Below are 25,674 nucleotides of genomic sequence, written 5' to 3'. Positions count from 1 at the left end.
TATCAAAGTATTTCTAACTATTTTGTAAATGGACTAAATTCCAACTTGCTATCCTTTGGTACATTGATATTTTTAAAGAACAGATTTGCTTAGCTGTCTAGCTACTGTTAGAGTAACCTCAGTGTCCACCTTAAGAAAGATGTATGCTTACTGGAAGGTGTTAAGAAGTCCCTTTGGTGCGAGAGCCACGTCAGAGCATGTATAGGCGGTGCAATAGAATTGAATAGAATAATAATCTTCTTGTTCCAGCATTATCTGTCTCATTCAAAAAGTGCAACTGTGTCCATCCAAGCAAACTAAAAATAGGATCCGTTTTTCATCTTACAATACACAAACAAATTGTGGGTGAAAAGTAAAAAATAAATTTTAACATGCTTTATAAGTTTGTGTTCTTAGTTGGCTGCATTGCCAATCATGAATGAATATTAGGATTTTATTTCAAGAGTTACACCAATAATTATACATACATTTGCTTAACCATTTTCTATTAAGAAATCCGTATTTTAAATAAATTTAAAATATATATTAGTCTTTATCCTTACACATGGCAGTAATTTCATAAGCAATAACCGTTTAAACCAGTAAATAAGCAGTTAAGAGACAGAAGAGCAGTTTTTGTAAAACACATTTATTTCATAACATTCTCTTTTTACATGTGTTACTAATTAAAGTGTTTTTAAGAATTTTTCAAAGTCCTTTACTGAGGCCTTGGCAACCTCTGTACAAAACACCTCATCGGGCATGGATACTAGTTTGTCCAGAGAGATGTAGCTGGGCTGTGCTGGGTCATACTGTGCTCTTCCCAAAAATGTAAGAAACATATGTCTTTCTTTGACTCGTAATAGCTTTGAATTGAAAACCTAGGAAACAAAAGAAAAGGTTGAGTTTTATAAACTTCAGGCTCTATAAGTACATCTAAAACTAAAAGTTTTGCAACTAAAATAAAAGTTCTGAATAAAAATGAAAGTTTTGCATCTTCCCCCCTCCATTTTTCTAAACCATTCCTCATTAAGTATATGAGCCAGATCCTATACGACACTCGATTTTTTTTTTAAATTAACACTGTTGGAATTAAACAAAGAATCAATACATGAAGATAAATCTCTAGAAAGTAACTTCACACAGTGGATTCCATTTATTAGCAACTGCTTGGTTCCCAGCAAAAAGTTGTCATTATCTGGAAGTTGCCAATAAGCAGAAGGTAGGTTTGCAGAGCTACAGCAAGGGAAGAAAGCATTGGGATGTGCCTTCCCTACCTGCAGCACTGCAAGCCTGTCTGCAGCTGGTGCATGCAGGATGAAGCCCAGAGAGCACATGGAGATGTACCATGCCTCCCCATGGAACCCAAGTGCCTTCACTGCCCATGGAAAACCCCGACATTTGGACTGTAACCTCCCTTGCCCTACCCACAAACTCCCTTCCCAGTCCACAGCGCCAGGACTCCTGCAGGAGCTTCCCCAGTGGGCAGGGATGCGAGCACCCCAGATGGTTAACTCCTGTGAAGGCAGGGGGCTGCCGCCAGAGAAGGAAGCTCTTTGATGTGCTAAGCCTAGAACTCCAGTGCCAGGTCAGGATGCACCCTGGAGAGCGCAGGAAGAGGTACCACACAGCCCTAGGATTTCCTTCCCTGGCTGCAGCCCTGCAAACTTGCCTGTGGATGGGGCCTTTATTCCAATCAATCAATTAATTAAATAAAAAAATAGTAAGCAGCATGCCTCTTACCAATATTCAAATCCCATTAATATTAAAGGTAATGGGATGGAATCAGTTCCCGTTAACTGAAAATTATTAACATCAGGTTTGCTATTAAGCAGCATTCCCTGTATATGCTAACCCATAAATCAATGGTACTCTCTACCCTGGAATACTGTGTTCAGTTCTAGTCAGTCACCTTATTGCAAAAAAAATAATATAGCACAAATGGGGGTTCAGAGATAAGTAACAAGAATGATTGCAGGCAAGCAGAAACTTCCATATGAAAAGAGATTCAGACTAGGACTGTATTTTAGAAAAGAGACAAATAAGAGAGGATGAGGACATGATACACTACAAAATGATGAATGGTAGAGTGGTGGTAGATTAGGTACAGCTATTCACCTTTTATAATGAACCAACGGGCTAGACCAGGGGTCCCCAACCTTTTGAGGACCAGGGACCGGCAGAGGGAGTGCTCGTCCCGCGGCTCAGCTGGACCGCCCGCAGGCGTGCCTGCGGGAGGTCCACCAGCTCCGGTTGAGCTGCCGCAGGCATGACTGCGGACGGTTCGCTGGTCGCGCGGCTCAGCTGGACCGCCCGCAGGCATGCCTGCGGCAGCTCAACCGGAGCCGGTGAACCTCCCGCAGGCGTGCCTGCGGGCGGTCCAGCTGAGCCGCGCGACCAGCGAACCGTCCGCAGTCATGCCTGCGGGAGGTCCACCGGAGCCCCGGGAGCAGCGGACCTCCCGCAGGCATGACTGCGGAGGGAGCGCTCGTCCCGCGGCTCGGGTAGACCTCCCGCAGGCACGCCTGTGGGAGGTCCACTGGGTCGGTTCGCGGCCCGGTTTGTAAGAGGCCGCGGACCGGTACCGGGCCGCGGACCGGGGGTTGGGGACCCCTGGGCTAGACAATGAAACTGATAAGAGGAAGTTTATTTCATACAGTACACAATTAGCTTGTGGAACTTATTTTCACAAAATAACACTGAGGTCAAGCAGTAGATAGGATTCAAATAGGGATTGGGCATTTATATGGATAAGGTATCCAGAGTTATAGCAGTACGGATTAAAACAAACTCAAGAGTTTTGGGAGGAATATAATTCCTCATGCTTCAGAGCATCACTCAACTTCTTTAAGGGGAGCTAAGAAGACACTACCTGGGGGCAGATTATCCAGAACTGCTGACTGCAGGGCTTCTTCCACTTTCCTCTGAAGAGGCTGGTATTGGTATGGTATTCTTACTCTGGCCACTCTTGGAGACAGGAGGGGGAGGGATAGCTCAGTGGTTTGAGCACTGGCCTACTAAAGCCAGAGTTGAGAGTTCAATCCTTGAGGGGGCCATTTAGGGATCTGGGACAAAAATCTGTCTGGGGATTGGTCCTGCTTTGAGCAGGGGGTTGGACTAGATGACTCCTGAGGTCCCTTCCAACCCTGATATTCTATGATACTGGAGTAGACGGACACTAGTCTATTCTGGTATGGCAGCGCCTATGTTCCTGCCCCCCAAAAGCTTACCATCTAAATAGGACATGGCACCAAGTGGGCATCAGAAACAGACAAGAAGAAGGAAGAGTATGACAATTAAGACTATTTTAATGGTTGTTAATAAAAATGTCATTTTTTCTCCCCTCACTTCTCAAACAAGATGGCAGAATAGAGAAACTTAAGGAGCAATTTGAATGAGGCAAAGGAGGGGGCTTGGTGAAAGATTTGGGGAGGTCATTCCCAGCATAAGGGGTAGCATGAAAGAAGGAAAGGAGATGGGAGAGGAGAACAAGAGGCATGAAAGCTGATGATATTGGCAGAATGGAGAGGGCAGAGAAGACACAAAGAGAAATCAGGTTAGAGATCTATCTTCTTTCTTTTGGCATTGCAATGCTTTTTTATCATCGGATAAGTGAAGACATCAGTCTTCTGTTTGCATAATAGCTTGGTCAGGTAATCAGATTTTGCAGTAGAGAGAGGCCCCTTCTACAATGAGTTGAAAAAAAACAGAGCTATAAGCCAATGTTTCAGTATTTGCCCTGAAAAGGGGCATTTCACTTAAGATTGTCACTTGAGTTGCTTTTCGGACCACAAGGCTGACAATGGTATTCAGTCGCCATGTTGAGGGCTCTGATCATGCTGAAGCACAGGTAGGACCACATGAAGGTTACTATCTTCCTCCCTAGAGAGTATCATGGATGAATGATGAAAGGCCTTAAAAGCAAAGACATGACACTTAAATATCATGTGCAGCACAATGGTGAGGCTGTGAAGCATCTCAAGAGGGGGATGAGGCAGTGGAAGCAATGAGTGAAAAAAGGGATTTTGGATGGACTAAAAGTAGGTGCTAAATAGATCTGAGAGAAGGAGACTGTAGTAGTCCAACCAGGAGCTAATTAGGGTGTGGACAAATAATCTGGTCATCAGGACAGAGGGAGCAGATTTTTGCACATGGCCTATATGTTGTGGGGGGGGGAAAGGAAAGCATAAAAGATAAGCCGATTATAATTAAGGCTGTGATTTAGTCTCAGCGGTCACGGAATCTGTGACTTACAAAGACCTCCGTGACTTCAGCTAGCGCCAGCTGGGAGCTGCAGAGTCCCCTGAAGCCTGCGGAGGCAGGAAGCTGTGGGGGAGTCCTGCAGCTCCCGGCTACCACAGGTGACATGGGGGAGCACTGCAGCTCCCAGCCACCAGGGTGGCAGGAGGGATACGCCACTACTGGCTACTGCAGGTGGCAAGGGGGACCCAGCAGCAGGGGGAATCCCTGCTGCTCACAGCCACCCCAGGTGGCAAGAGGGATCCACACTGCTCCCATGCACCACAGGCAGCAAGAGGGAACCCCAGGGCTCCTGGCTGCTGTGGGAGGGAGCGGGAGGAGGCCAGGCCCTCCCCCCTAGGCTACCTATTTTGTCATGGGTATTTTTAGTAAAAGTCAAGGACAGGTCACAGGCTTCTGTGAATTTTTCATTATTGCCTATGATTTGTCCGTGACTTTTACTAAAAATATCTGTGACAAAATCTTAGCTTTAGTTATAATCCTAGGTGGCAGGGAGGATGGTGGCATCAATTGTTGTGGAAAAGAGGTAACAGAGGGCTTGGTTTGAAAGTTTGTGTGTTCGGTTTTGCTTGAGGCTTGAAATGGTGATGATCCACTAGCTAAAATGAGATGTTAGAGACACAAAGATGAGGCTCATCTGCTGGAGACAGTTTATATTTGTGAATCATCAGCATAAAGGCAATAGTTAATAGTGAGTGCAAGGGCCCTACCAAAGATAAGAGCTCAGGCGGAAAAGTTGATGTGTCAAAGAACTGAGCTTTCAGGGATTCACAAGAGACAAAAAGCCTTCAAAAATGTATGCAGAAAGAATGGCTAAACATGTAGTTAGGAGAACCACTAAGAGGGATGGTGTCATGAACCTAAGGGATGATGTGAATAGTACCAAAGGCAGGAAGATGAATATGGAGATAGACACTGAGGCCATTGGACTTAGTGTTAGAGCAGTGGGTCTCAAACTTTTATATTGGTGACTCCTTTCACACAGCAAGCCAAGTGTGACCCCCCCCCCCTTATAAATTAAAAACACTTTTTTACATTTAACACTGTTATAAATACTGGAGGTGAAGTGCGGTTTGGGGCTGGAGGCTGACAGCTCGCGACCCCCCTCCCCGCCCATGTAATAATCTCACAAGCCCCTGATGGGTCACGACCCTGTTTGAGAATCCCTGTGTTAGAGAATGTTGACAGGGAAGAGTGGAGATACGGGCAGTGATGGGAGGTCACACAAGATTTTGTCATTTTACCTTGGAGGGAAAAAATGGTCATCAAGATCCTAGATGGGGGGGGGGGGGGAAGAAGAGAGAGAGAAAGAATCCTCCCCAACAATCTGTTAGTTTACCTTTTTGTTTGGTCTTGACTTCTTAAGATTAGCCATCCCAAGGCTTTTACTTCAAGATTTAGAATGTTAGACTCAGTGTCATGGCTACAATCGTTTAATTCCTTCTTAAACTGCCCTTGGCAGGTTTAAATTGCACATGTTTTACTTGTAAAAAGTTGCCATGTTCCACTCAGAGGTGACTGCATTTCAGCAGTGGGTAAAGTAAACCCTAAATATACTGTTTATTTTTAGGATGAAAGAAAATGTAAGGCAGTAGAAAAAAAGTTAATTATCAGGAACTCAACTATTTGTGCAATACACCTCAGTAAAGATTTTAAGACGTTTAAGTAGTACACTGATGAGTAAAGACATTTTGTTTCTTGCCATATACATTCTAAAGGCAATACAAGAAATTACATTCAAACGATTTAATTATATTAATCTTCTGCCAGATAAAATACATAACTTAGAAACAGGGCAAATCTGAAAGAAGTCATTGCGAGAACCGCATTTTTAGAACTAGTTAAATACCTGATGAAGAGGGTTTGGATTTTTTGGATTGGATTTTCCAAAAATTAGGTTGCACTTTCTCCAATGTCCTTCCTATTTCTCCCCCTCCCCCCAACTGACATGAAAACCTTAGATCCAGTGGTACTCAGACCTCAGTGGTTCAGGAGCCAAATTAGCGATTAACATTACCCAAAAGAACCACAGTAGTGTGAACTCATTGTTTAATTTACTATTTTTATATGTATATATTATTCTCACAACAAAATGACCAAGTATTCCACAATAATAATATAGTAAAAGCATCCTGATTGGTTAATAATTAAATCACACTGTTTTTGTATCATGTGCTGCAAAGAGCCGCTGGGGAGACATTAAAGAACCACTTGCAGTTCCCAAGCCTCAGTCTGAGTATCGGAGGTGCAGATGATGAAGGCTCCAACAACAGTGTTCAGTGTAGCAGGCACTTATCTATATTGTAAATCAGCCAGTAGAGGTCACCACTGCCATAACCATAGAAAACAAGATTATTATGTTCACTGGACCAAGGAAGAAAAAAGTGCTAAATGAGCTCCCAAATTGAAATCTTTAGTTCAGTGGAGCAACAGGCAGATGTGCTAGTCATGAGTGAATTATTACTAATAAAAATTGTTCTAATTTAAGCAAAGCCCCAAACTACTTTTTGCTGCCAGAGATCACTTGAAGAATCCATGTGGATTCTGGCAGTTGTAGAATTTTGCCCTCAGTGCTGGCCCAGTGAAGGAAATCAAACTGCTTGTTTTGATGGCAATTGCACTTTAACCCACAATTCTTAAATCTCTTACTTGAGGGAAGTTAGTAAGGATGTGGTGGGGAATGCCCATTACATTGTGCAGGTAGTCAAAAGTCTCTGTTAGCTTCCTTTTGTTTGCAGTTAAAATCTTGGGGATTTTAGATACAATATGCTGAATTTCATTACGTCGAAAACCAAGTTCAACCTGGCACACCTGAAAAAAGAAATAATAAATCAGCGATGATAATTTGATTTTTCTTAACAAATCACTAAAACTTGTTATATTTAAAAAAATAAGTTATCTGTACTATTAAGATATTGCAATCACTGGTCATCTAGCTGTGGGTATCTAAACTATAGCGTCCACCACGAACATGTGGACAGTGCTATGTCGACAGGAGAAACTACTGTCTCTCAGGAAGGTGAATTAATTATGCCGATGGGAGAAACTCTGTCAGCAGAGGAGCATCTTCACTAAAGTGCTATAGTGGTGCAGCTGAGCCGCTGTAGCACTGTAGACAAGCCCTTACTGAGGAGACATCTTAAGAAGTGGGGGTGTTCTCATGAAAAACTGGATGCTTCTCAATCCTGTGAAGCCAGCCAGCTCTGCAACAGACTGAACTTTTTTGGGAGAAAAACTACTTTATTAGACAGGAAAAGTAACACAAATAAGTGCAGACCAAGGGTTGCTTTGATTTTGTTTTGTATTGTAACCTTTTGTTTCCATTACTTCATCTTGTCTTTAGTACACTCTTTCTCCTCTCTTAAATAAACCTTCTGTTTTACTACAAGTTGTGTGTGTTATACAGGAGTGGTGATTTAAGGTAAAACTAGTAAACTGGATACTATACTCCTTTTGGGGCAGAGGACCTGGCATTTCTGTGATTAACTAGTGTCACGGGCTGGATACCACAGGGGAACGCTTCAGACTGTGGGACTCAGATGCACCAATCCTGCAAGGCAAAGACAGGGCTAGTATAGCCCAGAGAAGAGTACTTGAGTGGCTGAAAGGCTGGTTGTGTTAAGCAGCTAATAACCAGCTAGGCACAGACAAGACACCCTCATGGCAGAGGCAGGAGGACTCTCAGTCCCGGGTGCCCTGAGAACCATCAGACCATCTAACAACAGTCTGATGGAAACAACTCTTGTCCACTACCAATCTAGGCTGGATTTGAACTACTGATCTAAAGTTTAATAGATTCTAAAGCCAGAAGGGACCTCTATGATCCTCCAATTTGAACTTGTGTATAACACAGACCACAATAATTCCCAGAATCTCTCTCTCAGAAAAACAACAAGGAGTCCGGTGACTCTCCATGCATCTGAAGAAGTGAGGTTTTTTACCCATGAAAGCTTATGCCCAAACAAATCTGTTAGTCTTTAAGGTGCCACCGGACTCCTTGTTGTTTTTGTGGATACAGATTAACAGGCTACCCCCTGATACTTCTCTCAGAAAAATATTCCATCTTGATTTAAAAATGGTCAGTGATGGAAAATCCACCACAACTCTTGCTAAATTGTTCCACTGGTTAATTACTATCATCATTAAAAACGTACACCTTAATTCCAGTCTGAATTTGTCTAGCTTCAGCTTCCAGCCACTGGATTATGTTATACATCTCTCTGTTAGACTGAAAAGCCCATTATTAAATATTTACTCCACATACAGGTACTTATAGACTGTAATCAAGTCTGCAAGATTAAAGACCATCTCACTTGCAGTCCCTGAATTATCTAGCCTTCAGGGGACTTATCTCCACAGTATTACTAGATTTAATTAGTGACTAATCAGAACTGTTTCTTCCCATCCACAAAGCTGAGGACAGCAACACTATGTACTTCATTAGACAGACAGACACAAACTTGGGCTTTTCAAAAACATTCATTGTGACATTACTTGCACAGATTGGGGATTCAAAGTTCATTAAAAAGAAAGTGCTATTAATTGAAACAATCTGCTCCTTTCCAAACCTCCTCCCTCACCACACCCCTTCCTGATTGGCAGATTTCCAATAGTCAGGAGTTTCAGAGCAGCTATTTTATCGGAAAACAATAGATTTTTATTCATTTATGGATTATATGGTAATATGATTTCTCAAATTGAGTTACTACACATCATGCTGTTGGCCTAGCTGGTGTGACAGCACAATAATTAAAGCAATATACAACTTACATTTTCAAAGGGGAAAGAAGTCCTTACGGAATTGCAAGTTATTTATCCAACAATTGTTAATCATGACCATCTGCTATCAGATAATAGGTGTCAAATACACTTTTTGGCAGCTCAACTTCCTACCAAGAGGAGATAATCAGCTGCATATTTCTTGTTCCTAAATCCTCAGGCATAATTACTATATTTTTTGCCAGCTTGGGTTAAGAAAAGATAGCGGCCTAATCTTTCACTGTTTACTCAGAAAATGATATCCGTTGATGTCAACAGGACTTTTAACTGAGTAAATTATGCCCCGAGAATCCTCTAAATCCAAAATTTTAAAAAACTAAAACAAAGTGCTATTGCACATGTGCTCTGAAACCTGAATGTTAAAGACCAAAACAGTTTTACCAGAAAGATCCTTAAAGTTATTTTAGATGTTCATATAAATACATTACCTCCTGCGTGGAATTTACATTGAAGGAATTTTAAGTCTGTATTTTTAACTAGCATAGCTATATGATATATTGACTTATTAGATGGTTTTTAAGTTTACCTGCCAATTTTCTTTTATAGGCTCAAGACTGCCTGTCAGTAGCCTTGGAAGACGAACTACTAAATCCCGGGTCTATAATTTAAAAATGGGAAAGATTATTGTTATTGAAACCACAACTATTAGAAATCCATCCATGTAAATCAGATACATATTTTAAATTCACAAATGTTTTGTTGGATTTTTACACACACATGCTCCTGAATTTCAATTCTAGTCTGAGGAAATTAATTCTTTCATTTGAAAATTCATTATATCTCTAGTACCAGGATTAGAGAGTCTGAAGAGAAAGGGGGGGGGGGGGGGGAAGAGGAAAAGGTACTAATAAATAGCTGGAGTCAAATTTTACCATTCGGAAAAGGATGGGATTGAAAGGTATGGTGAAACAGCAGGAAGATGAGATTAAAACAGGCCTACAGACAAAGGCATTTTGAACTCCATATCCTTTGACAGTTATCTTTCTAGCCAAAGAGCAGAGGACACCCTTTGGAGGCTGATAATTAAGGAGTAGCTGGTGAATGAAGTAATTAACTCAACTCCTACATGCTTCAGAAGACTGAACAGACTGCTAATGCCTTGAAGACCATAAAGCAAGGAACCAAGCATCTAATCTGGTCTCCTGTGCAACCATGCAGAGTACATCCAATAGGTTTCTGGGCTAAACACATTGTTAGGAGATTATGCTGGTATGGTATTTGTATACTATATGATGTACTTAAGGCCCTCGTTATACTGCAGAATTTTAAAAAAAGATGAAGTCAGTTGTTTTATTTATAGTTTTAGCAGTAGGATCAATCCTCTGATGCTGCATCAGATGATAAAGCTGTATACACATTTGACACTGTTCACAGATGTACTGCCTTCAGAGGCAGTATTTTGGGATTCTTGGTGTTAAAGATTCAAGCTACCTGCCTGGGGGAGTTAAAGTCATGTCTTCAGCAACAGCGTGAGAGTGACAATCAATAACCTTGCACGTACACTAAGTATTTTGAGGTTATCTATGAGCACCTATATTTCAAGTCTAGCCTACTTTCACTAACAAAATACATAAGTATGTAGGGGTATATTATTTACCTTTTGCACACTTAGTCCAAGTTCTTTTTGGAAGAAACCCAACCTATTATCCAATCTTTCCACTGAAAAAGACAGTAAAAACGGAGCTCTCGAGACCATCCGTGCAACCGCTTCCTTACCAAATTTTTTTGATTTTAGGTAAGCCACTCTAGGAAAGAGCAAACAATCAGTAATGAACATTTATTGCTTCCATTTATTCATCTAGTTGCTCAAATTCCTCAGTGATATCTTGCAAACAGACAGATGTTTTAATATTAACATACAACCCTGCCAGAAATAATTAGGGGGGAAAAGTCTGCTGTTATCATAAAAGCAAAATACCATACCTTCCAATTAACTATAAGCAAAATATGAGAGCAAAATGTCAATACTGAAGACAGATTTTAATTCTTTCCGGCTGTACTTAAAATACAGGTTAAAATAGTTATCTGCTTAACTACCAGCCTGTCTCACAGATTAAAAGCACCCTAATAAACATCAGGGCATGTGGCTATGACAATATACATTGCCTTCTGCTTATTTTAATGAAATACATTTTCATTGCTTTGGTCAAACTTAAGAAGGGCCTCAATACCATCCTCCCTTGCACAGTCCTATTATGCCAATATCATGGAAGTAGAAATACCATACAATGCCATGTATGGAGAAACCTTCCACAAAAAAGTAGATTAAACATTTTTAGATCTGTAGAAGTTATTTTTGTTATAATAGATCTCTACTTTTGGTCATTGGCCCCAAGATTTAGTTATAAAATATCTGGTTGCCAGGACACAGAAACAGTTGATCAACAGCCTTTCAAGGGGAGCAGTGGGGTCAAATAACCTAACTGGCTTCAAGACTGAGCTTGATACATTTATGGAGGGGATGGTATGATGAGACTGCCTACATACAATGGCACACAGCTGACCTGCAACTGCTAGCAGCAAATATCTCCATCATCTGGTGATGGGACACTAGATGGGGAGGGCTCTGAGTTACTACAGATAATTCTTTGCCAGCTGTCTTGCTGGGGGTCTTGCCCACATGCTCTGAAAGGGCTAACTGATCGCCATATCTGGGGTTGGGAAGGAATTTTCCCTCAGGTCAGATTGGCAAAGATCATGGGGGAGGGGGCTTTCTCCTTCTTCTGCAGCATTGCCAATCTGACTGGGGAGGGGAGGGGAAGTGGTGTCACCTTCCTCTGCAGCATGGGATACAGGTCACTTGCAGGTTTAAACTAGTGTAAATGGTGGATTCTCTGAAACTTGAAGTCTTTAAATCATTATTTGAAAACTTCAGTAACTCAGAGGTTAGGGGGTCTATTATAGGAGTGGGTGGGTAATGTTCTGTGGCCTGCAATGTGCAGGAGGTCAGATTAAATTATCGTGATGGTACCTTCTGACCTTAAAGTCTATGAGTAACATTTTTATGTTTAAGAGAGGTTTATTTCCTATACATCTGCTGAAGTTAGTGAAAATGGAATTCTATTTAAAATACTATATGTAGGACCCTACAAAATTCACAGTCCATTTCGGTCAATTTTAAAATTAGTCAATTTCACAGTTTCAGATGTTTACATCTGAAATTTCAGAGTGTTGTGACCTTGGGGGTCCCAACCCAAGCAACAAAGTGAAATTGACCTAATTCCTGTCAGTTTGTTGCCAATAGGGTTCTGAAAAGAAACGATTTTCCTGTCACAATTTTACTCTGCTGCACTTCTTCCACTCAAATTTGCTAGATACTCTATTCCTTGCAATAAAACCTAGAATTCTGCAGAAACTAATGGCAGAGGTCTCCCATTTTCAGAAGAAGGCTCCTATTTACCCCTAATGAATGGATTGTTCAAGACCGGTTTAGATATATCATATACTCGGAATTGCCAATCCCAAAAATTCTAAAAAACACAGTGGTTTTTAAAATTTCACAAAGTAAGTCAAAGGATTGTGGAGTTCTTTTTCTTTGCTTTCTCTTTGGTGAGTCATTAGGTTTCAAGCTTTTCTTCAAAACCATGAGAGCCAGAAACTTACTTTAAAAACAAATTTAAAAAGTACAGCTGACATTTGCATGTGGTCACCTGACACTAAGAGCTGGGACTTTTAAGACAGACACGAACAAGACTCATGATAATCCTGTCAGAGTTGGCAACCCTGTCAGATCAGCAGTTGTATAAAGCATGCTAAAGATTCAAGTCGCCATTAACAGTCTTTCAAAATAAACATATCCGATGCAGCTGCATTACAGACACTGATTTGCAACTGTCAGAATTGTTATGAATTATGGAATGTTTTTACTGTTACAGTGTTTATCTCAAGTCATAAATGCCAAATCTATTGAAACTTTTGTTTTGTTTCCTGGCAACATGGGATCCATAACAATAAAACATTCCAGAGAGTGATGTAACCAATATTGTGTCCATCTGTATTTAAGTGTTTAGGCACAGGTGATAGTTTCTTTAATTCAAAGGATACATTACATATTAATTCAACATACAGCCTGCTATATCCTCTGCACTAAAAACTTATTTTTAAAGTGCTATGCAAGCATTTATGAATGCCAAATAAAAGATAAACTCACTCAAATCAAATGTTAAGTATATTCAAAATGAATTGGAGTGTACTTTTTTTTTTTTTAAACTTTGCAAGCCAAATGGCATTACAGGACATTCACCAAAATGAAAGTTTGACTTCACAGATGAGCTAGGTTGACTTTATCATCCTAAAGTGAGTATCTTGAGAAAATTAGAAGCAGCTGCAGACCCTTCAAAGTAAACATAATGCAGCACAGCTCTACCTGTAAATACTAGTTTCATATTGAATGTGATATAGGTGTCTTTTCTGTATAGACATATTGCTGCTCCATGGGAAAAAGGGTATTAATCTTGTGACAGCTAGCAAGAGTGCAGTAGATACGGGTCTGTTAGCAAATCTGTCTATCCAATAGAGAAATTCCTGAATTCTAGCATTTAGACTAGAAATGCTATGTGCAGAATCCAGGCAGGCATAGGCAAAACCAAGTTAGGTTTTGTAAAAAGTTGATTCCTAGACCAATTAAAAAAAACCTGGGAAATTTTCTAAATTAAAAAAAAAAAAGCCCATTCTACAGCAGTACTTGCACAAACTTAGCACTGGGGTGGTGAACTTGGCCAGAAAGTGAAACTAACTAGTTATTTCAGCATCCAACTGTAACTGCCTCACCACAGTAAACAAACTGCATAAATTGGGTAAAGAAAAGTAAGGCCATGTTTACGCTATAAACTTTGGTTGAGGCAAGTTACATCAGCATAAAGCCGAAGCACTTAGTATGTCGCTTGTGCATGTGCATACTTAGCTCCTTGCATCTGCACTGTGCGTGCTCACCAGGAGTACTTGTATTGATGCAGTGCGGTGCACATGGGTGGGTATCCCAGCGTGCAACCCAACACTGTCCAGCACACTGTCTTTTGGGAAAGTTTGGCAACACATAATGAGGCACAAATGAGTTGTGTAAGAATATATGGGAGCAAGAGGTCAACTTCCCAGTGGGAAACTGTCTCCATTCCACAATGTCAGCTATATCAGGCGTTCTCAACCTTTTTCTTTCTGAGGCCCCCACCAACATGCTATAAAAAAATCCATGGCCCACCTGTGCCACAAAAACTGGTTTTCTGCATATAAAAGTCAGGGCCAGCATTAGGGGGTAGCAAGCAGGGCAATTGCCTGGAGCTCCACACCACAGGGGCCCCAGCAAAAATACATTGCTCAGGCTTCAGCTTCAGCCCCGGGTGGTGGGACTCAGAGCCCATGCGGGTTTCAGTCCAATGTGATGGGGCTTCGGCTTTCTGCCCTGGGCCCCAGAAAGTCTAACAATGGCCCTGCTTGGCGGCCCCCCTGAAACGTGCTCACGGCCCCCCATTGGGCCCTGGACCCCTGGTTGAGAACCAGAGATCTATATAATAATTTTCATGCCTTTTTTCAAAATTCCACAGACGTGTGAGGCCCTCCTCACTGTCCACCATCACTAACAGAAGCATGGAGCCTACACAGTTCTGCACTCTTGTCATGAGCATTGCAAACACAGGACACATAATACTCCAGTATTTGCAGAGCTGCAAGAAGAGCTGAATCAGCAGGGAACATGATGATTTCTTGGAGGACAGATTGCTGTGGGACAAAGCGAGAACCAATTCAAGGTTGTTGATGGTGTTCACTGAGCAGCTGCAGAAGGTGGCACACAGCTTCTGGACCTGAGAAACAAATGCTGTCTGGTTGAATCACATTGTAATTAAGGCATAGGATAATAAGCAGTGGCTGCAGAACTTTCAGATGTGCAAGGCCACATTCCTGGATCTGTGTGCTGACCTTGCCCAAGCCCTCCAGTGTAGCAAGACCAAAATGAGAGCTGCATTGACAGTGAAGTGAGTGGCGATCCAATCGCACTGTGAAACTTGAAACATCAGATTGCTACTGGTCACTCGGGAATCAGTTTGGAGCTGAGAAATCCACCACCAGGGCCATTGTCATGCAAATGTGCAGGACTATTAATAGAACCCTGCGTGGATACAAAAGATGTGTATCCGCAGCCGAGCCACAAGCTGCAAAAATTATCTGCAGTTATCAGCAGATTTGCAGGGCTCTACTTACCGTGGCTGGGCTGAGGCTCCAAGGCACCCCCATGCTGGAGCCAGGTCGGGGAGAGGCATGTCGGAGTCACGGACCCTCCACCTCCCCTCAGCCGGGCGGGAACACAGCCAGGGGCTGCTCTCAGCCCTCCCCTCAACCCCAGGTAGGTGAAGGGTCCACCGTGGCTCCCCACAGCAGCCAGCCCAGCTCCTACTGTGGCCAGGCTGCGGCTCCAAGCCGCCCCCACCCCAGCTGGAGCCAGGTCAGGGAGAATTGCACTGTGGGGAGCCTGGGTCCCTCCACCTGCCCTGGCCAGGGCACCTGGGGGACACAGACATGGGCTGGGGGCTGCTTGAGCCCTCCGCCAGGGCAGGTGGAGGGACCCAGGCTCCGCAGGGCTGCCAGCATGGCTCTCCCCAACCCGGCTCTGGCCAGGGGCAGCTTGTAAACTGCAATTCTGCTAGGTTTAGCTATATCAGTCTAGAGAATTGAGTAAGCCATCTTAGCAGGTAGGCAGGACATAGAAATCAGGCTCCTGGAAAAGGATGCGAGTAGCCCAAACCTTTCCAGCTTCTTCATTTGTTTTCTGTCCTCTGCTAGTCAGACTCACTCCCACAAAATAGCCAGGTAGAAGAATTTTGTTGTGACTCAACTACAGTTTCTCATTCTCAGAGTAATTTCAAACACACGTTCCCACCTACCTAAATGTAATAATTGTAGGGTTCCCAGTCTAATAAATGTTTTTGAATTTTTGTTATGTTCCATTCTATGCATCTGATGAAGTGGGCTGTAGCCCACGAAAGCTTATGCTCAAATAAATTTGTTAGTCTCTAAGGTACCACAAGTACTCCTGTTCTTCTTTCTGAGTAGTGGCAGACTTAGATCTATGAGACTGTAGGATTCCAACTCCCAGGGGCCCCGCACCTCGCCCCCATAATCCCGATTACCCTCCATAGTCTGGACTGACTCTGGCAACAGCAGCCTGCTGCACAACCCCAGTTATAACTGCATCTCTCTGCTCCCTGTTTAGAAAGCTGCACTTCCTTGCTGCCTTATTTCCTGGTTCATGTAAAGGTGGCAGACATCAGTAGGTGTAGATCCCCAAACAGGTTGGGAGGCAGAAGGAAATTTGAGATGGGAATGGTGGGGGCACAGAAAGGCATGGGACAACCAACAGGTTTGTAACACAGGTGCACAGAAATTGGGTGACTTTAGATGAGGAGGGAGGCATTTTGTGTGGATTTTTACTTAGGGCCCTGTACGCCAAGCACCAGCCCCACATTTGAGATTTTAAAGCATTTACATGTTAGACCTAACAAAATCCCACTGTAATATTTTACCTATTTTATAGATGGGTAAATCAAGGTAGAAGGGATTGGATTTATGTGATTATAGTTAGTAGGCATAGGATTAATGGATCTTGGTCTTGTTTCATGAAAGACCTACCTTGTCTCTAGTGCCTCCATGTCTACAGCAAGAATGTATGGATTTTGGGTCAGGAACGGCCCCAGCTGATTATCTTCTACACCCACATCCTTAAGAAACAAAAGTCTTTTTCTTATATCTTTTTCAAAATCCAGTCTCAGTAGGAGTTGGCCTGCATGTGGACGTTTTTCTACTTTGGACAAATCAACTCCTACAGCAAATAAATCACAGACACTACGTTAGTTGAATGCTTAGTTAAACGAATTACGAGGAAGAGATTCATAAGAAACATAAGTACATGCGGCACTGCATGTATGAAGTCTTGAATACAACTTTTGTGCATATAGACAAAATATTTTGATTGCTCAAGAGATTATGGTCAGAATAGCTTGTATATTCAGAAGAGAACCCAGATAAAACAAGCTCTAAATTCTTTCTAATGCAAATTTTGGTAGCAAAATTGAGATAGTTTATTTTTTGAAGAAAAAGACAGCAGGTTTCAGTATTGCAATCAGAAAAGTTAAGCACAGTAAGATGCATTTCTCACCATATTCTGAACTGTGCAATGTGCAGGGATCTCATTTTGTTTGCCCAGAGGTATGTGCAGGTGGGGATCTCCCAACTCTTTCTTATATGGGCACAGTAAATGAGGGGAAAAATGTATTGCAAAGTGTCTTTGGTTACCAACCTAAATAGCTCTCATTATTAGACTGTTAGCAAAAGGCAATTCTAATACAAAACCCTCTCAGCCCCAACAATCCAGAAATTCACTTTTTTCTCTGGGCTTTATTCCACACTAAAGGGTGTAACTTTATGTCTGTGCTACCGTGTCATGCACTAACTGGTCTATATGGACCCTGCTGCCACACACTAAAAGTTCCCTAGTGCACTCTGATGTAGTCCCATTTAAAACAGTACTACGTTAATACACACTAGAGAAATTTTAGTGCATGGCAGCAGGGCCTACACAGACCATTAGCCCACGGCACATTAGTGAGGACTAAAATCTACAACTGTCTGATATAGTGTAGACAAGTCCCAAATCTCTTTGGATCTCCCCTCCCACAAGTCATTTTTGTATTCTATGCATTTCTTGCACTTAAAGAAGGTTGATAGGGAAGGGAGGGATGAGATCACCTTGACTTCAGGCATCTTTTTCAATTTGAGGTCTTTTTGAGAGCCAGGATTTTCCCCATTTCTCCTGCCCTGCCTCTTAATTTTTCTCACTTCTAGAGCCCTGCATGATGGTAACTTTCCTTCCTACCAAGGAGGAAAAAGTTGCAGCTTCTCCACAGCCAGTTAACATTTCTTCAGTGAGCCCAGAGGGATGGAGGCTGCTAGAGTACAGCAAGGTGTTCCCTACCCCCAGGAGCTGAAGGTGATGCCCTCTCAGTGCTCCTAGTTTGTGCTAGATCAAATTCTGTCCCAAACTAACATACATTGCTGGTAACCCACATGAACAGCCTCTATGCGTTCATTTGTCCTGCATCTCTTCCCTCTACCTTGGATTGTGCATTCCTACACCTATAAAATTATGATTTGCAAGTTTACTGCTAAGTCAGTAAAATCAAAATATAAACTAAAGAATACTCAACACACCAAGCACAAATAATCTGCCTAAACGTCATTATACTTACCCAAAAGCACTAATTTGCTCAGAGTTTCTGAACGATCAACATAATCTCTAAGTGTGAAAGAACCAAGGGGAAGGGGTGGCTCAGCTACAATCTGCACAGCTTCTTCTTCAGAGATCTCCTCCAAAGCAGACGAAGGTGGTGTATCTTCCCAAACTAGAAGCCATTAATAAGAGAAATATTAATAGATTTTCTTGACAAACTGTTAGAATTTCCAGTACCTTCCCAGTCTGTCTCAAGAACTAGAAATTAAAGTATCTTCAAAATATGATTTTACTAGTGTTGTTGCTTTCACTTGTTTCGGGTATTTCTTCTGTGAGACAACTATGATTACCAGGCAACAGGAAACACAATTAGCTGTAATGTGATGAACTCAAAGGACCGATTCTTTCCCTAGCTCAGCCAGGACTTCCTGCTAATCCCGCAAAAGTTTTTTCGCATGCTTAACTTTAAGCATCCAAGTGGTAATATCATGTGCTTAAAACTAAGCATGTGTGTAAGTGTTAGCAGGACTTTACAGTGCAACATGGGCAAGTCACTCAATCTTTGCTTCAGTTCTCCATCAAATATGGATAATATCAGACCCCTAGCCAGTGAAGCACAATTAATAGTTGGAATGTATCTTAAGGTCCTTGGATTGATGCTGCTGTAGCAATATCACCAAAAAGCTTCCTAATAGTGAGATCTATTGAATTATGTAGTAGTCGCACAAGGGAAGTTGTAAAAGCCACATCAGTTGAGACATTTAAATTTATAAAGGCCTGGAGAATATTAGCACATCTCTTTGCAACAGCCCTGTAAGGTAGAGAACTACTGTTATCTCTGTTTAACAGATTAGGAATTTAGGTACAGAAATAGTGACTTACCCAAGATTGCACACAAAGTCTATAGCAGAGTTGGGAACTGAACCTATACATCCTGATTCCCAGTCTAGTGCCTTAACCACAAGACAATCCTTCTTCTCACTTCTGTCTGATTTTTTTTAAACCTACTCTTGTTACCTTGTCCCTCGGGGGGGAGGGATAGCTCAGTGGTTTGAGCATTGGCCTGTTAAACCCAGGGTTGTGAGTTCAATCCTTGAGGAGGCCACTTAGGGATCTGGGGAAAAAAATTGGTCCTGCTAGTGAAGGCAGGGGCTGGACTAGATGACCTTTCAAGGTCCCTTCCAGTTCTAGGAGATTGGTATATCTCCAATTATTACCTTTATTATTACAGTAGTTTGACGTCTGTCTTGAAACGAGTTAGAAAAACACTTTTCTCTTTTTCCATTTTGTACACTTGTCAGCATTTCTCACATACTGTTTCAAAGTTTCTTCAGTTGTGTGGGTCTTCCACACAACAATAAGGGAGAAACAACTTTTTTGTTAGTTTTTAAAGAAAATAAAACTGAAAAACTACAAAACTGGCATGGACATTCTAGACCGTGGAGTCCCTGAAACTGTCTCTTAAAAAAAAAATCCATTTGGTAGCTATGAAGTGGATGGTGTCCCTCTAACAAGGTTCTATATGTCAACACTTCAATTTTTCAGTACTGATAGTTTTAGCATAAACATCCAGCCAGTGTGCATAGCCAGTGTGGCTAGACAGAACAAAAGGTAGAGTTACAAGTTATATCATCCATCTGCCACTGTAACTGCAGAATTGTTCCTCATATTTTACCATACTTTGTAGAGTCTAGTTTTAAATGCCCTAAAAATAGAGACATGGCCTCTAGCGCCTCTATTCCACAGTCTGTACAGAGCTCTCACTGTTACAGAGTTTTAGATGATTTTCCAGCAGAAGTTTCTCTTTTCTCCATTTCATCCTAATATACCTGTCTGCATTTCTGGGACCAATTCAGCCCTGGCATAAACAGACAAAACTCCATGGAAGTTGGAGTACCTCACAGAGGGGTTGTAGGGCTTAATTAATGTCTAAAAACACAGTCCTGGTCTGTGCTAGAAAAGGTGCATGTTGCTCAAGAATACATGTGTGAGAATACATATCACTAAACAGCTTGCTACTCTTCTACCTATTTGCACCTCTGACTGCAGAATCTCTATTCTGATACACTCTGGGTGAAAGCCGACTCATTTAAATCAGATTTACACCCACTTTGCACTACAGTCACAGAGGACCCAATCCTTCCCAGTTATTCACGGGGTTAGCTGCAAGTTTAGGCCAGACAAGTCAACACAGTTTAGGAAAATCACTTTTTCTAGTAGTCCCCATTTGCAAAAGGAGAAAATGATTTGCCAAAGGACACAAAAAGGAGTCTTTGCCAGAACCAGACTAAAACTCAGTTTCCTGGCTCCTGGTACTATGCTCATAGCCCACCTGTCTGCTGTGTGGAAGAAAGGCCTATAAGCAGTACCTAAAACAGTTTAAATGATTAGTGTGTTTAAACTACTGTTTTAACACACTAATCATTTAACATACATTGTTATGAGTGATATTAGAGATTGTTTTAACCCTTTATACCTTATTTCACAGTTGCAGGTAAATGCTATTGTAAGAATGAAGTATAATTCTCATACTTAGTACTTCCATAGCAATTTTTCTCCATACATATTAAAAGCCCTTTTCAGAGGTTGTTTTTTATTATCTTTATTTACAGGTGAGGGCAGAGTGGTTCAGTGGCTTGCCCAAGGTCACACAATGAGTTTGTGGCACAATGGAGAAAATAATTCATATCTCCATACCACCAATCTGATATTCTGATAAGCAGACTAAACTTCTGACTAGATTTAAAAGCAATCAATATGGTTTCTGGATCAAATACTTGTCTCATATTACAGAAACCCTATATTAATACTGGGGTTCAAACTGAGTGAAACTTGTAAAGGCTGTCCGAATATGCCAGCATGAGCAGGATTGAATGAGTTAACAGCCAAAAGTAAAGTTTAAAGCAGGATTTTCAGTACAGAACAACAGAAGTTCCTATACCATGCTGCCAAAATGAGAATGCTTAGGTCAGTGGTTCCCAAATTTTAACAATCCATGAACCCCTTTCACTAAAATGTGAAATCTCGTGAACCCCCTCCTAAAAATTAATATTTCCAGGAATTTAAGTTTAAATCTCCTCAGTGTGATACTAACAACCAACAAACAAGAAAATGAGAAGATTCACTCACATCTCAATGAAGCAAAACAGCACTCCAGAGAAAATGACCTAGTATCGAATTACTGAGACACCTTAACCCTGTTACACTGACTACAACGTGGTTCCAGCTGGTTTGGTGTGCAAACCTCTTTTCTTCTGCCACCAGGGCCATCCCTAGGGGGGTGCCCTGTGAGGGACCACCCCCCATGTACAGCATGGCCCCTGCTGACTCTGCCCTTCATGACACCCAACTTCCCCATCTGCCAAGGACAGGGGTCCAAGCTGCCACCTGCACGCCTGGGGCCCCAGCTGCCGCCCTGCCCACCATGGGGCTCAGGCTGCTGGCCCACGCTGACTGCTGGGGCTCGGGCTGCCAGCCTCAACTGCCCAGCACCGTGCTCCATGGGGCTTGGGCTGCCGGCCCCAACTGTCGTGGATTCAGGCTGCCGGCCCTTCCGCTGGCCGGGGCTCGGGCTGTCAGCCCTGTGCTGCATGGGGCTCAGGCTGCCGGCACCTCCGCTGACTGGGGCTCAGCTGCCCGCTCAGCATTCCATAGGGCTCAGGTTGTCTGCTCCACAACCGGGTCCCACCTGCTGCCTCCCATGCCCCGGATCCTCTGGCTGTCATTAAGGAAATTTTTCTGGCAACCCCCCTCTAACATTGTGCAAACTCCAGTTTGGGAACCACTGGCTTAGGTAGATGCTAGGTAAGATAGGCTACACAATAAAATGGCATAAGCCCTCATCACAGAAAAGCAGAGGAAGTATCAACTGAGATGAATGAGTCATGTGAGATGAGACATGGGATATGCTGGCTAGAGAGTATATGAACTAGTAGCTATGGGACATGAGGAATACCTAGAAAAAGATGGTTTGAGATGCTGAAGGAGGACATGAAAATTGTTGGCAGCTTGTTAGATATACTGGACAAGAATGCTTGGAGACTAAGAGCCAACAACACCAAACTGATGGGACATGGTAGACTTAAAGTTTAAGTTAAATTAAAGTTCTTAAAGTTTCTTACCTTCATATAATGTTTCTGTATCTGAGCTGGGTATTACTTCTGTTTGCTGCTGGCAGTGGTTTACTGGAGAAAGTAAGTTATTTTCTGAAGAAACAATTTGTCGATTACTTGAGTTGGTGGACTGTAAACGGCTCCCCAGAGATACAGATTGGTAGGTCTTCAATCCACGCTGAAGAAACGGATTATCAGTGCACAGCGAAGATAGAACTGAAAGCTCATGTAACTGCATCCACGTTCTGTGAGTTTTTCTGAGTTGCTGAATAGAATTAGCAACATTACTTATTTTCACTGATGAGCACCATACGCTTATCTGCCGAGCCCAAAAAGCCATCTTCTACATAAATACAGTTCCCTGCTAAGGAAAAGCAGCACTTAATTATAGGGGGAAAATTGTCAGGAATAAAGCAATGCATCTCACCGTTCAAACAAATTAGGTCAAAAGTTTAGGAAGCAGCTTTGTCAAAATTAAAGCAGAAGTAGGTCTGTGCTATCTAATGTCATTCAGCTGCCTTGTAAGTTTACAAATGTGATATGTATTTTATAGCATAATTGAACACAATAAAAATTATTTAAAAATCTCAAACTGAAATGGTTTGCAGTAAGTGTTAATTCTCAATAATCTCTTTATGGAAAAAAAGAGAATCGGGGCACCACAGAATCAAGTCTCTTGATGAGGCACTGCTAGACTGTCCTTTGGTTCTGTTTGTACAAGCACATAGAACAGGGAGGTCCTGTTCCACAACTAAATATCCTAGGTGTTATGCTAATACACATAAATTAATTATAACAATAACACATTTAGTCTGGTTATGAGCATGCAATGAATACTGTATCTTGAAAGACAAGGCAGCTCCCCCTAGCCCAACAGGTACATTGCTCTCTTAGGCAATGGCTACAGTAGAGAGCTTACAGCAGTACACCCCCAACGCAGCTATGTCAAGGGGAGAAGCTCCCTCGCCAAGGTAGGCCAGTCCACACCAGTGCTTAAGTGGTGTGACTTATGTCACTCAGAGGGGTGCCTCATTCACATGCCTGAGTGACATAAGTTATACCAAGGTAAGTGGCAGGGCAGACACACTACTATGTGCTCCTGCTCTGAGACTGATCCCGGAGCTAGGACCCCGCCAAGGACACTCAGCTCCCCCGGGACACATGAAGCTGGAGCACCCAGCAGACCTATGAATAATGCAGCGCTTAAAGTGGTCTGAAAACAGCAGGAGGGTCGGACTCTAACATAACCCCCGTCAAAGTAAGGTGTCATGCACAGGAATCAATCAATTCAGTTTCTTGTATTACAGAATCACGTGCACCCGTTAGATCACAAAGCCCCTAACAAATATTTGTCACTGTTTTTAGGTGAGACAACAGGCCTCATACAAGTAATTAAAACCCAAGACATCCTAGGCCTGGGGGGCGCAGGGACACTCGGTGCGTGGGGCTGGCTGGGGGCGCAGGGAGGCTCAGACCGTGCCTGGGGCGCTGCCTCTGCCCTCCCTGCCGCGTCCGTGCCCGGAGCCCGGCTCTGAGCCTGTCCCTCCGAGGTGCTGGGCTGGCGGGAGGCGCGGCCCGTGCCGCGGCTCGGCTCGCCCCCCAGACACAGGCCCTGCGGTGCGGGGACGGAAGCGGGGCTGTGAGGCGGCCCCGCTGGGAGAAGCCCTGGGGCCGCAAAGCGCCTGGCTGAGGGAACCGGCCCAGCTCCGGCCGCGGGGCCCAGGCGGGTGAACACGGCGGGGAGGGTCTCACCTGAGGCGGCGGCGGCGAGGCCTTACGCCGCGCCACTGACCGCTCCTGTCGCGCCGCCCCCTCCCCCCACGTGCTGCAGAGGCGCTTCCTGCCGGGCGAGACCATCTGCCGGCGGGTGGGGGTGGAGACTCTCTTCCCTGTCCCCGCACGGTCCGACCGCTCCCTCCCCCCGCGCAGTAATTCTCCGCCCCAACCCCCCCGCCTCGGCGGGGCCTGGTCCCAGCGCCCGTTTGGTCCCGCGCGCGCCCAGGCCCCCGGGCCGAGGAGCGCTTCTCTCTCCCTCCCTCCCGCGGGCGGCCTCCCCAGCGGCAGCGTGAGCGCAGTAGGCGGCCGGGCCGGGCCGGGCGGCGCCGCGCGGGGACATGGCGTCCTGCGTGGGGAGCCGGACCCTGAGCAAGGACGATGTGAACTACCGGCTGCACTTCCGCATGATCAACGAGCAGCAGGTGGAGGACATCACCCTGGAGTTCTTCTACCGGCCCCACACCATCACCCTGCTGAGCTTCACCATCCTCAGCCTCATGGCCTTCGCCTTCACCCGGTGCGCGGGGCGCGGGAGGGCCTGGGGGGCGGGGGAGAGCCAGGGAAGGTTACTTAGCTAGGCGTGAAGGTTGCCAGGCTAGGCGGCAGGCCAGTAGTTCAGTGACTTGCGGAGGCGCAGCCCAGCTGGGGGACAGTCACACCGGGATGGGTTGGTCTTGACCATGCGCCAGGTTTTCTTTTAAAAAAAAAAAATTCGAGCTATTATTTTGAACATGGCCACAGTGCGACTGGGGTTCTGCACCTCTGCTAGATTTGCCCCCCGCTCTCTCTGGATGCTGTCAAGGCATCCCTGCCAAGTATTACTTATGTCCTGGACTCCTAAAAATACCCATAAAGAGAAGGCATTTTTTTGTGTTTGGAAAGCACCCGACTGCAGCAGGAGAATGCATCCTAGACTGTCATACTATGGCTTTATTCAAACTGGCATTCATTCACTTTGCCTGGTGTTTTTTATGCACAGGGTAAATCTGAAGTACAATCATTTGGGTTTGCTGTATGTTTGGTTATGTACCTGAAATCTTCATTACTGGATACATATTTTGTGTCAACATCTCAAATTCAGATTATTTTAAGTGCTGATATTGTAGATAAAGACAAGGCATCTCTTGTGTTAGTGATACTAGTCCCTTTTATCGTGACAGAAGACAGTGCTGACAGAAGTCTGTTGTACGTTTCTTTTTCCTATTTCTAGATGGAGAAGGTAGTGTACAGTGGAGGGAGGGTGGGTTTCTTTGTTTCATTACCATACTCACTGGTAAATTTCTTCAAGATTAGTGAGAGTGAGCTGTAACAGATCTTATCAAACCATAGCTGTGGCATCAAAATTTGGTCTAGTGGTAGTATCAAGTTAGACTTTGTTTTGGCATTTTTCAATGAGCTTAATCCAAATTACAGTGTGTCTTAAAAAGTATTATATCTCTAGCAACATATAGAGTATCAGGTACTAGAAATGATTCATATCTTTTTTTTTTAAACAAATAAATGACAAAGCTTGCTCTCAGTACCGTAAAGTCTAATGCTGTGATTTTTTTC

At 43.4% G+C, this 25,674-nt stretch overlaps 2 protein-coding genes across 6 annotated transcripts in view; one reads left to right on the top strand and one right to left on the bottom strand.

Moving 5' to 3' along the window:
• Positions 1 to 612: 612 nt before the first annotated feature.
• Positions 613 to 24,533, bottom strand: MTERF3 (mitochondrial transcription termination factor 3). 4 transcript variants are annotated; one of them, XM_045004462.1, is made up of 8 exons: positions 24,513 to 24,533; positions 22,357 to 22,708; positions 18,255 to 18,407; positions 16,639 to 16,828; positions 10,616 to 10,763; positions 9,545 to 9,616; positions 6,889 to 7,050; positions 613 to 860 (listed from the first exon to the last, which is right to left on the bottom strand). In XM_045004462.1, exons 2-8 carry the CDS (start codon positions 22,685 to 22,687, stop codon positions 666 to 668), a joined length of 1,251 nt encoding a protein of 416 aa, XP_044860397.1. In that variant the 5' UTR covers positions 22,688 to 22,708; positions 24,513 to 24,533; the 3' UTR covers positions 613 to 665. The 4 variants fall into 4 exon arrangements, with proteins under 4 accessions (XP_044860397.1, XP_044860396.1, XP_044860393.1 ...); XM_045004461.1 differs by having other exon boundaries at positions 22,357 to 22,711; positions 24,513 to 24,530; XM_045004458.1 differs by lacking the exon at positions 24,513 to 24,533 and adding an exon at positions 24,100 to 24,252.
• Positions 24,255 to 25,674, top strand: part of PTDSS1 (phosphatidylserine synthase 1) — a 56,900-nt gene continuing 55,480 nt past the window's right edge. Inside the window, exon 1 of one of the 2 annotated variants that reach the window (XM_045004456.1) lies at positions 24,255 to 24,640. In XM_045004456.1, the coding sequence (XP_044860391.1) occupies positions 24,462 to 24,640 (179 nt within the window). In that variant the 5' untranslated portion in view covers positions 24,255 to 24,461. The remainder of the gene's footprint in view (positions 24,641 to 25,674) is intronic. The other variant, XM_045004457.1, reaches the window with a different exon arrangement.

This window comes from Mauremys mutica, chromosome 2, assembly GCF_020497125.1.
Source record: "Mauremys mutica isolate MM-2020 ecotype Southern chromosome 2, ASM2049712v1, whole genome shotgun sequence".
NCBI lineage: Eukaryota > Metazoa > Chordata > Testudines > Geoemydidae > Mauremys > Mauremys mutica.
Note: the sequence above shows the minus strand (reverse complement) of the source record. Positions and strands in the feature narration are given on the sequence as shown.

Coding starts and splice junctions, on each gene's coding strand:
- MTERF3 (XM_045004462.1), bottom strand. CDS start 22,687: ATGGCTTTTTGGGCTCGGCAGATAAGCGTATGGTGCTCATCAGTGAAA. Junction 7,051..9,544: donor CTATAAAAGAAAATTGGCAG/GTAAACTTAAAA, acceptor TTCTTTTTTCAG/GTGTGCCAGGTTGAACTTGG. Junction 861..6,888: donor TCCTTACTAACTTCCCTCAA/GTAAGAGATTTA, acceptor TTTGTTTCCTAG/GTTTTCAATTCAAAGCTATT.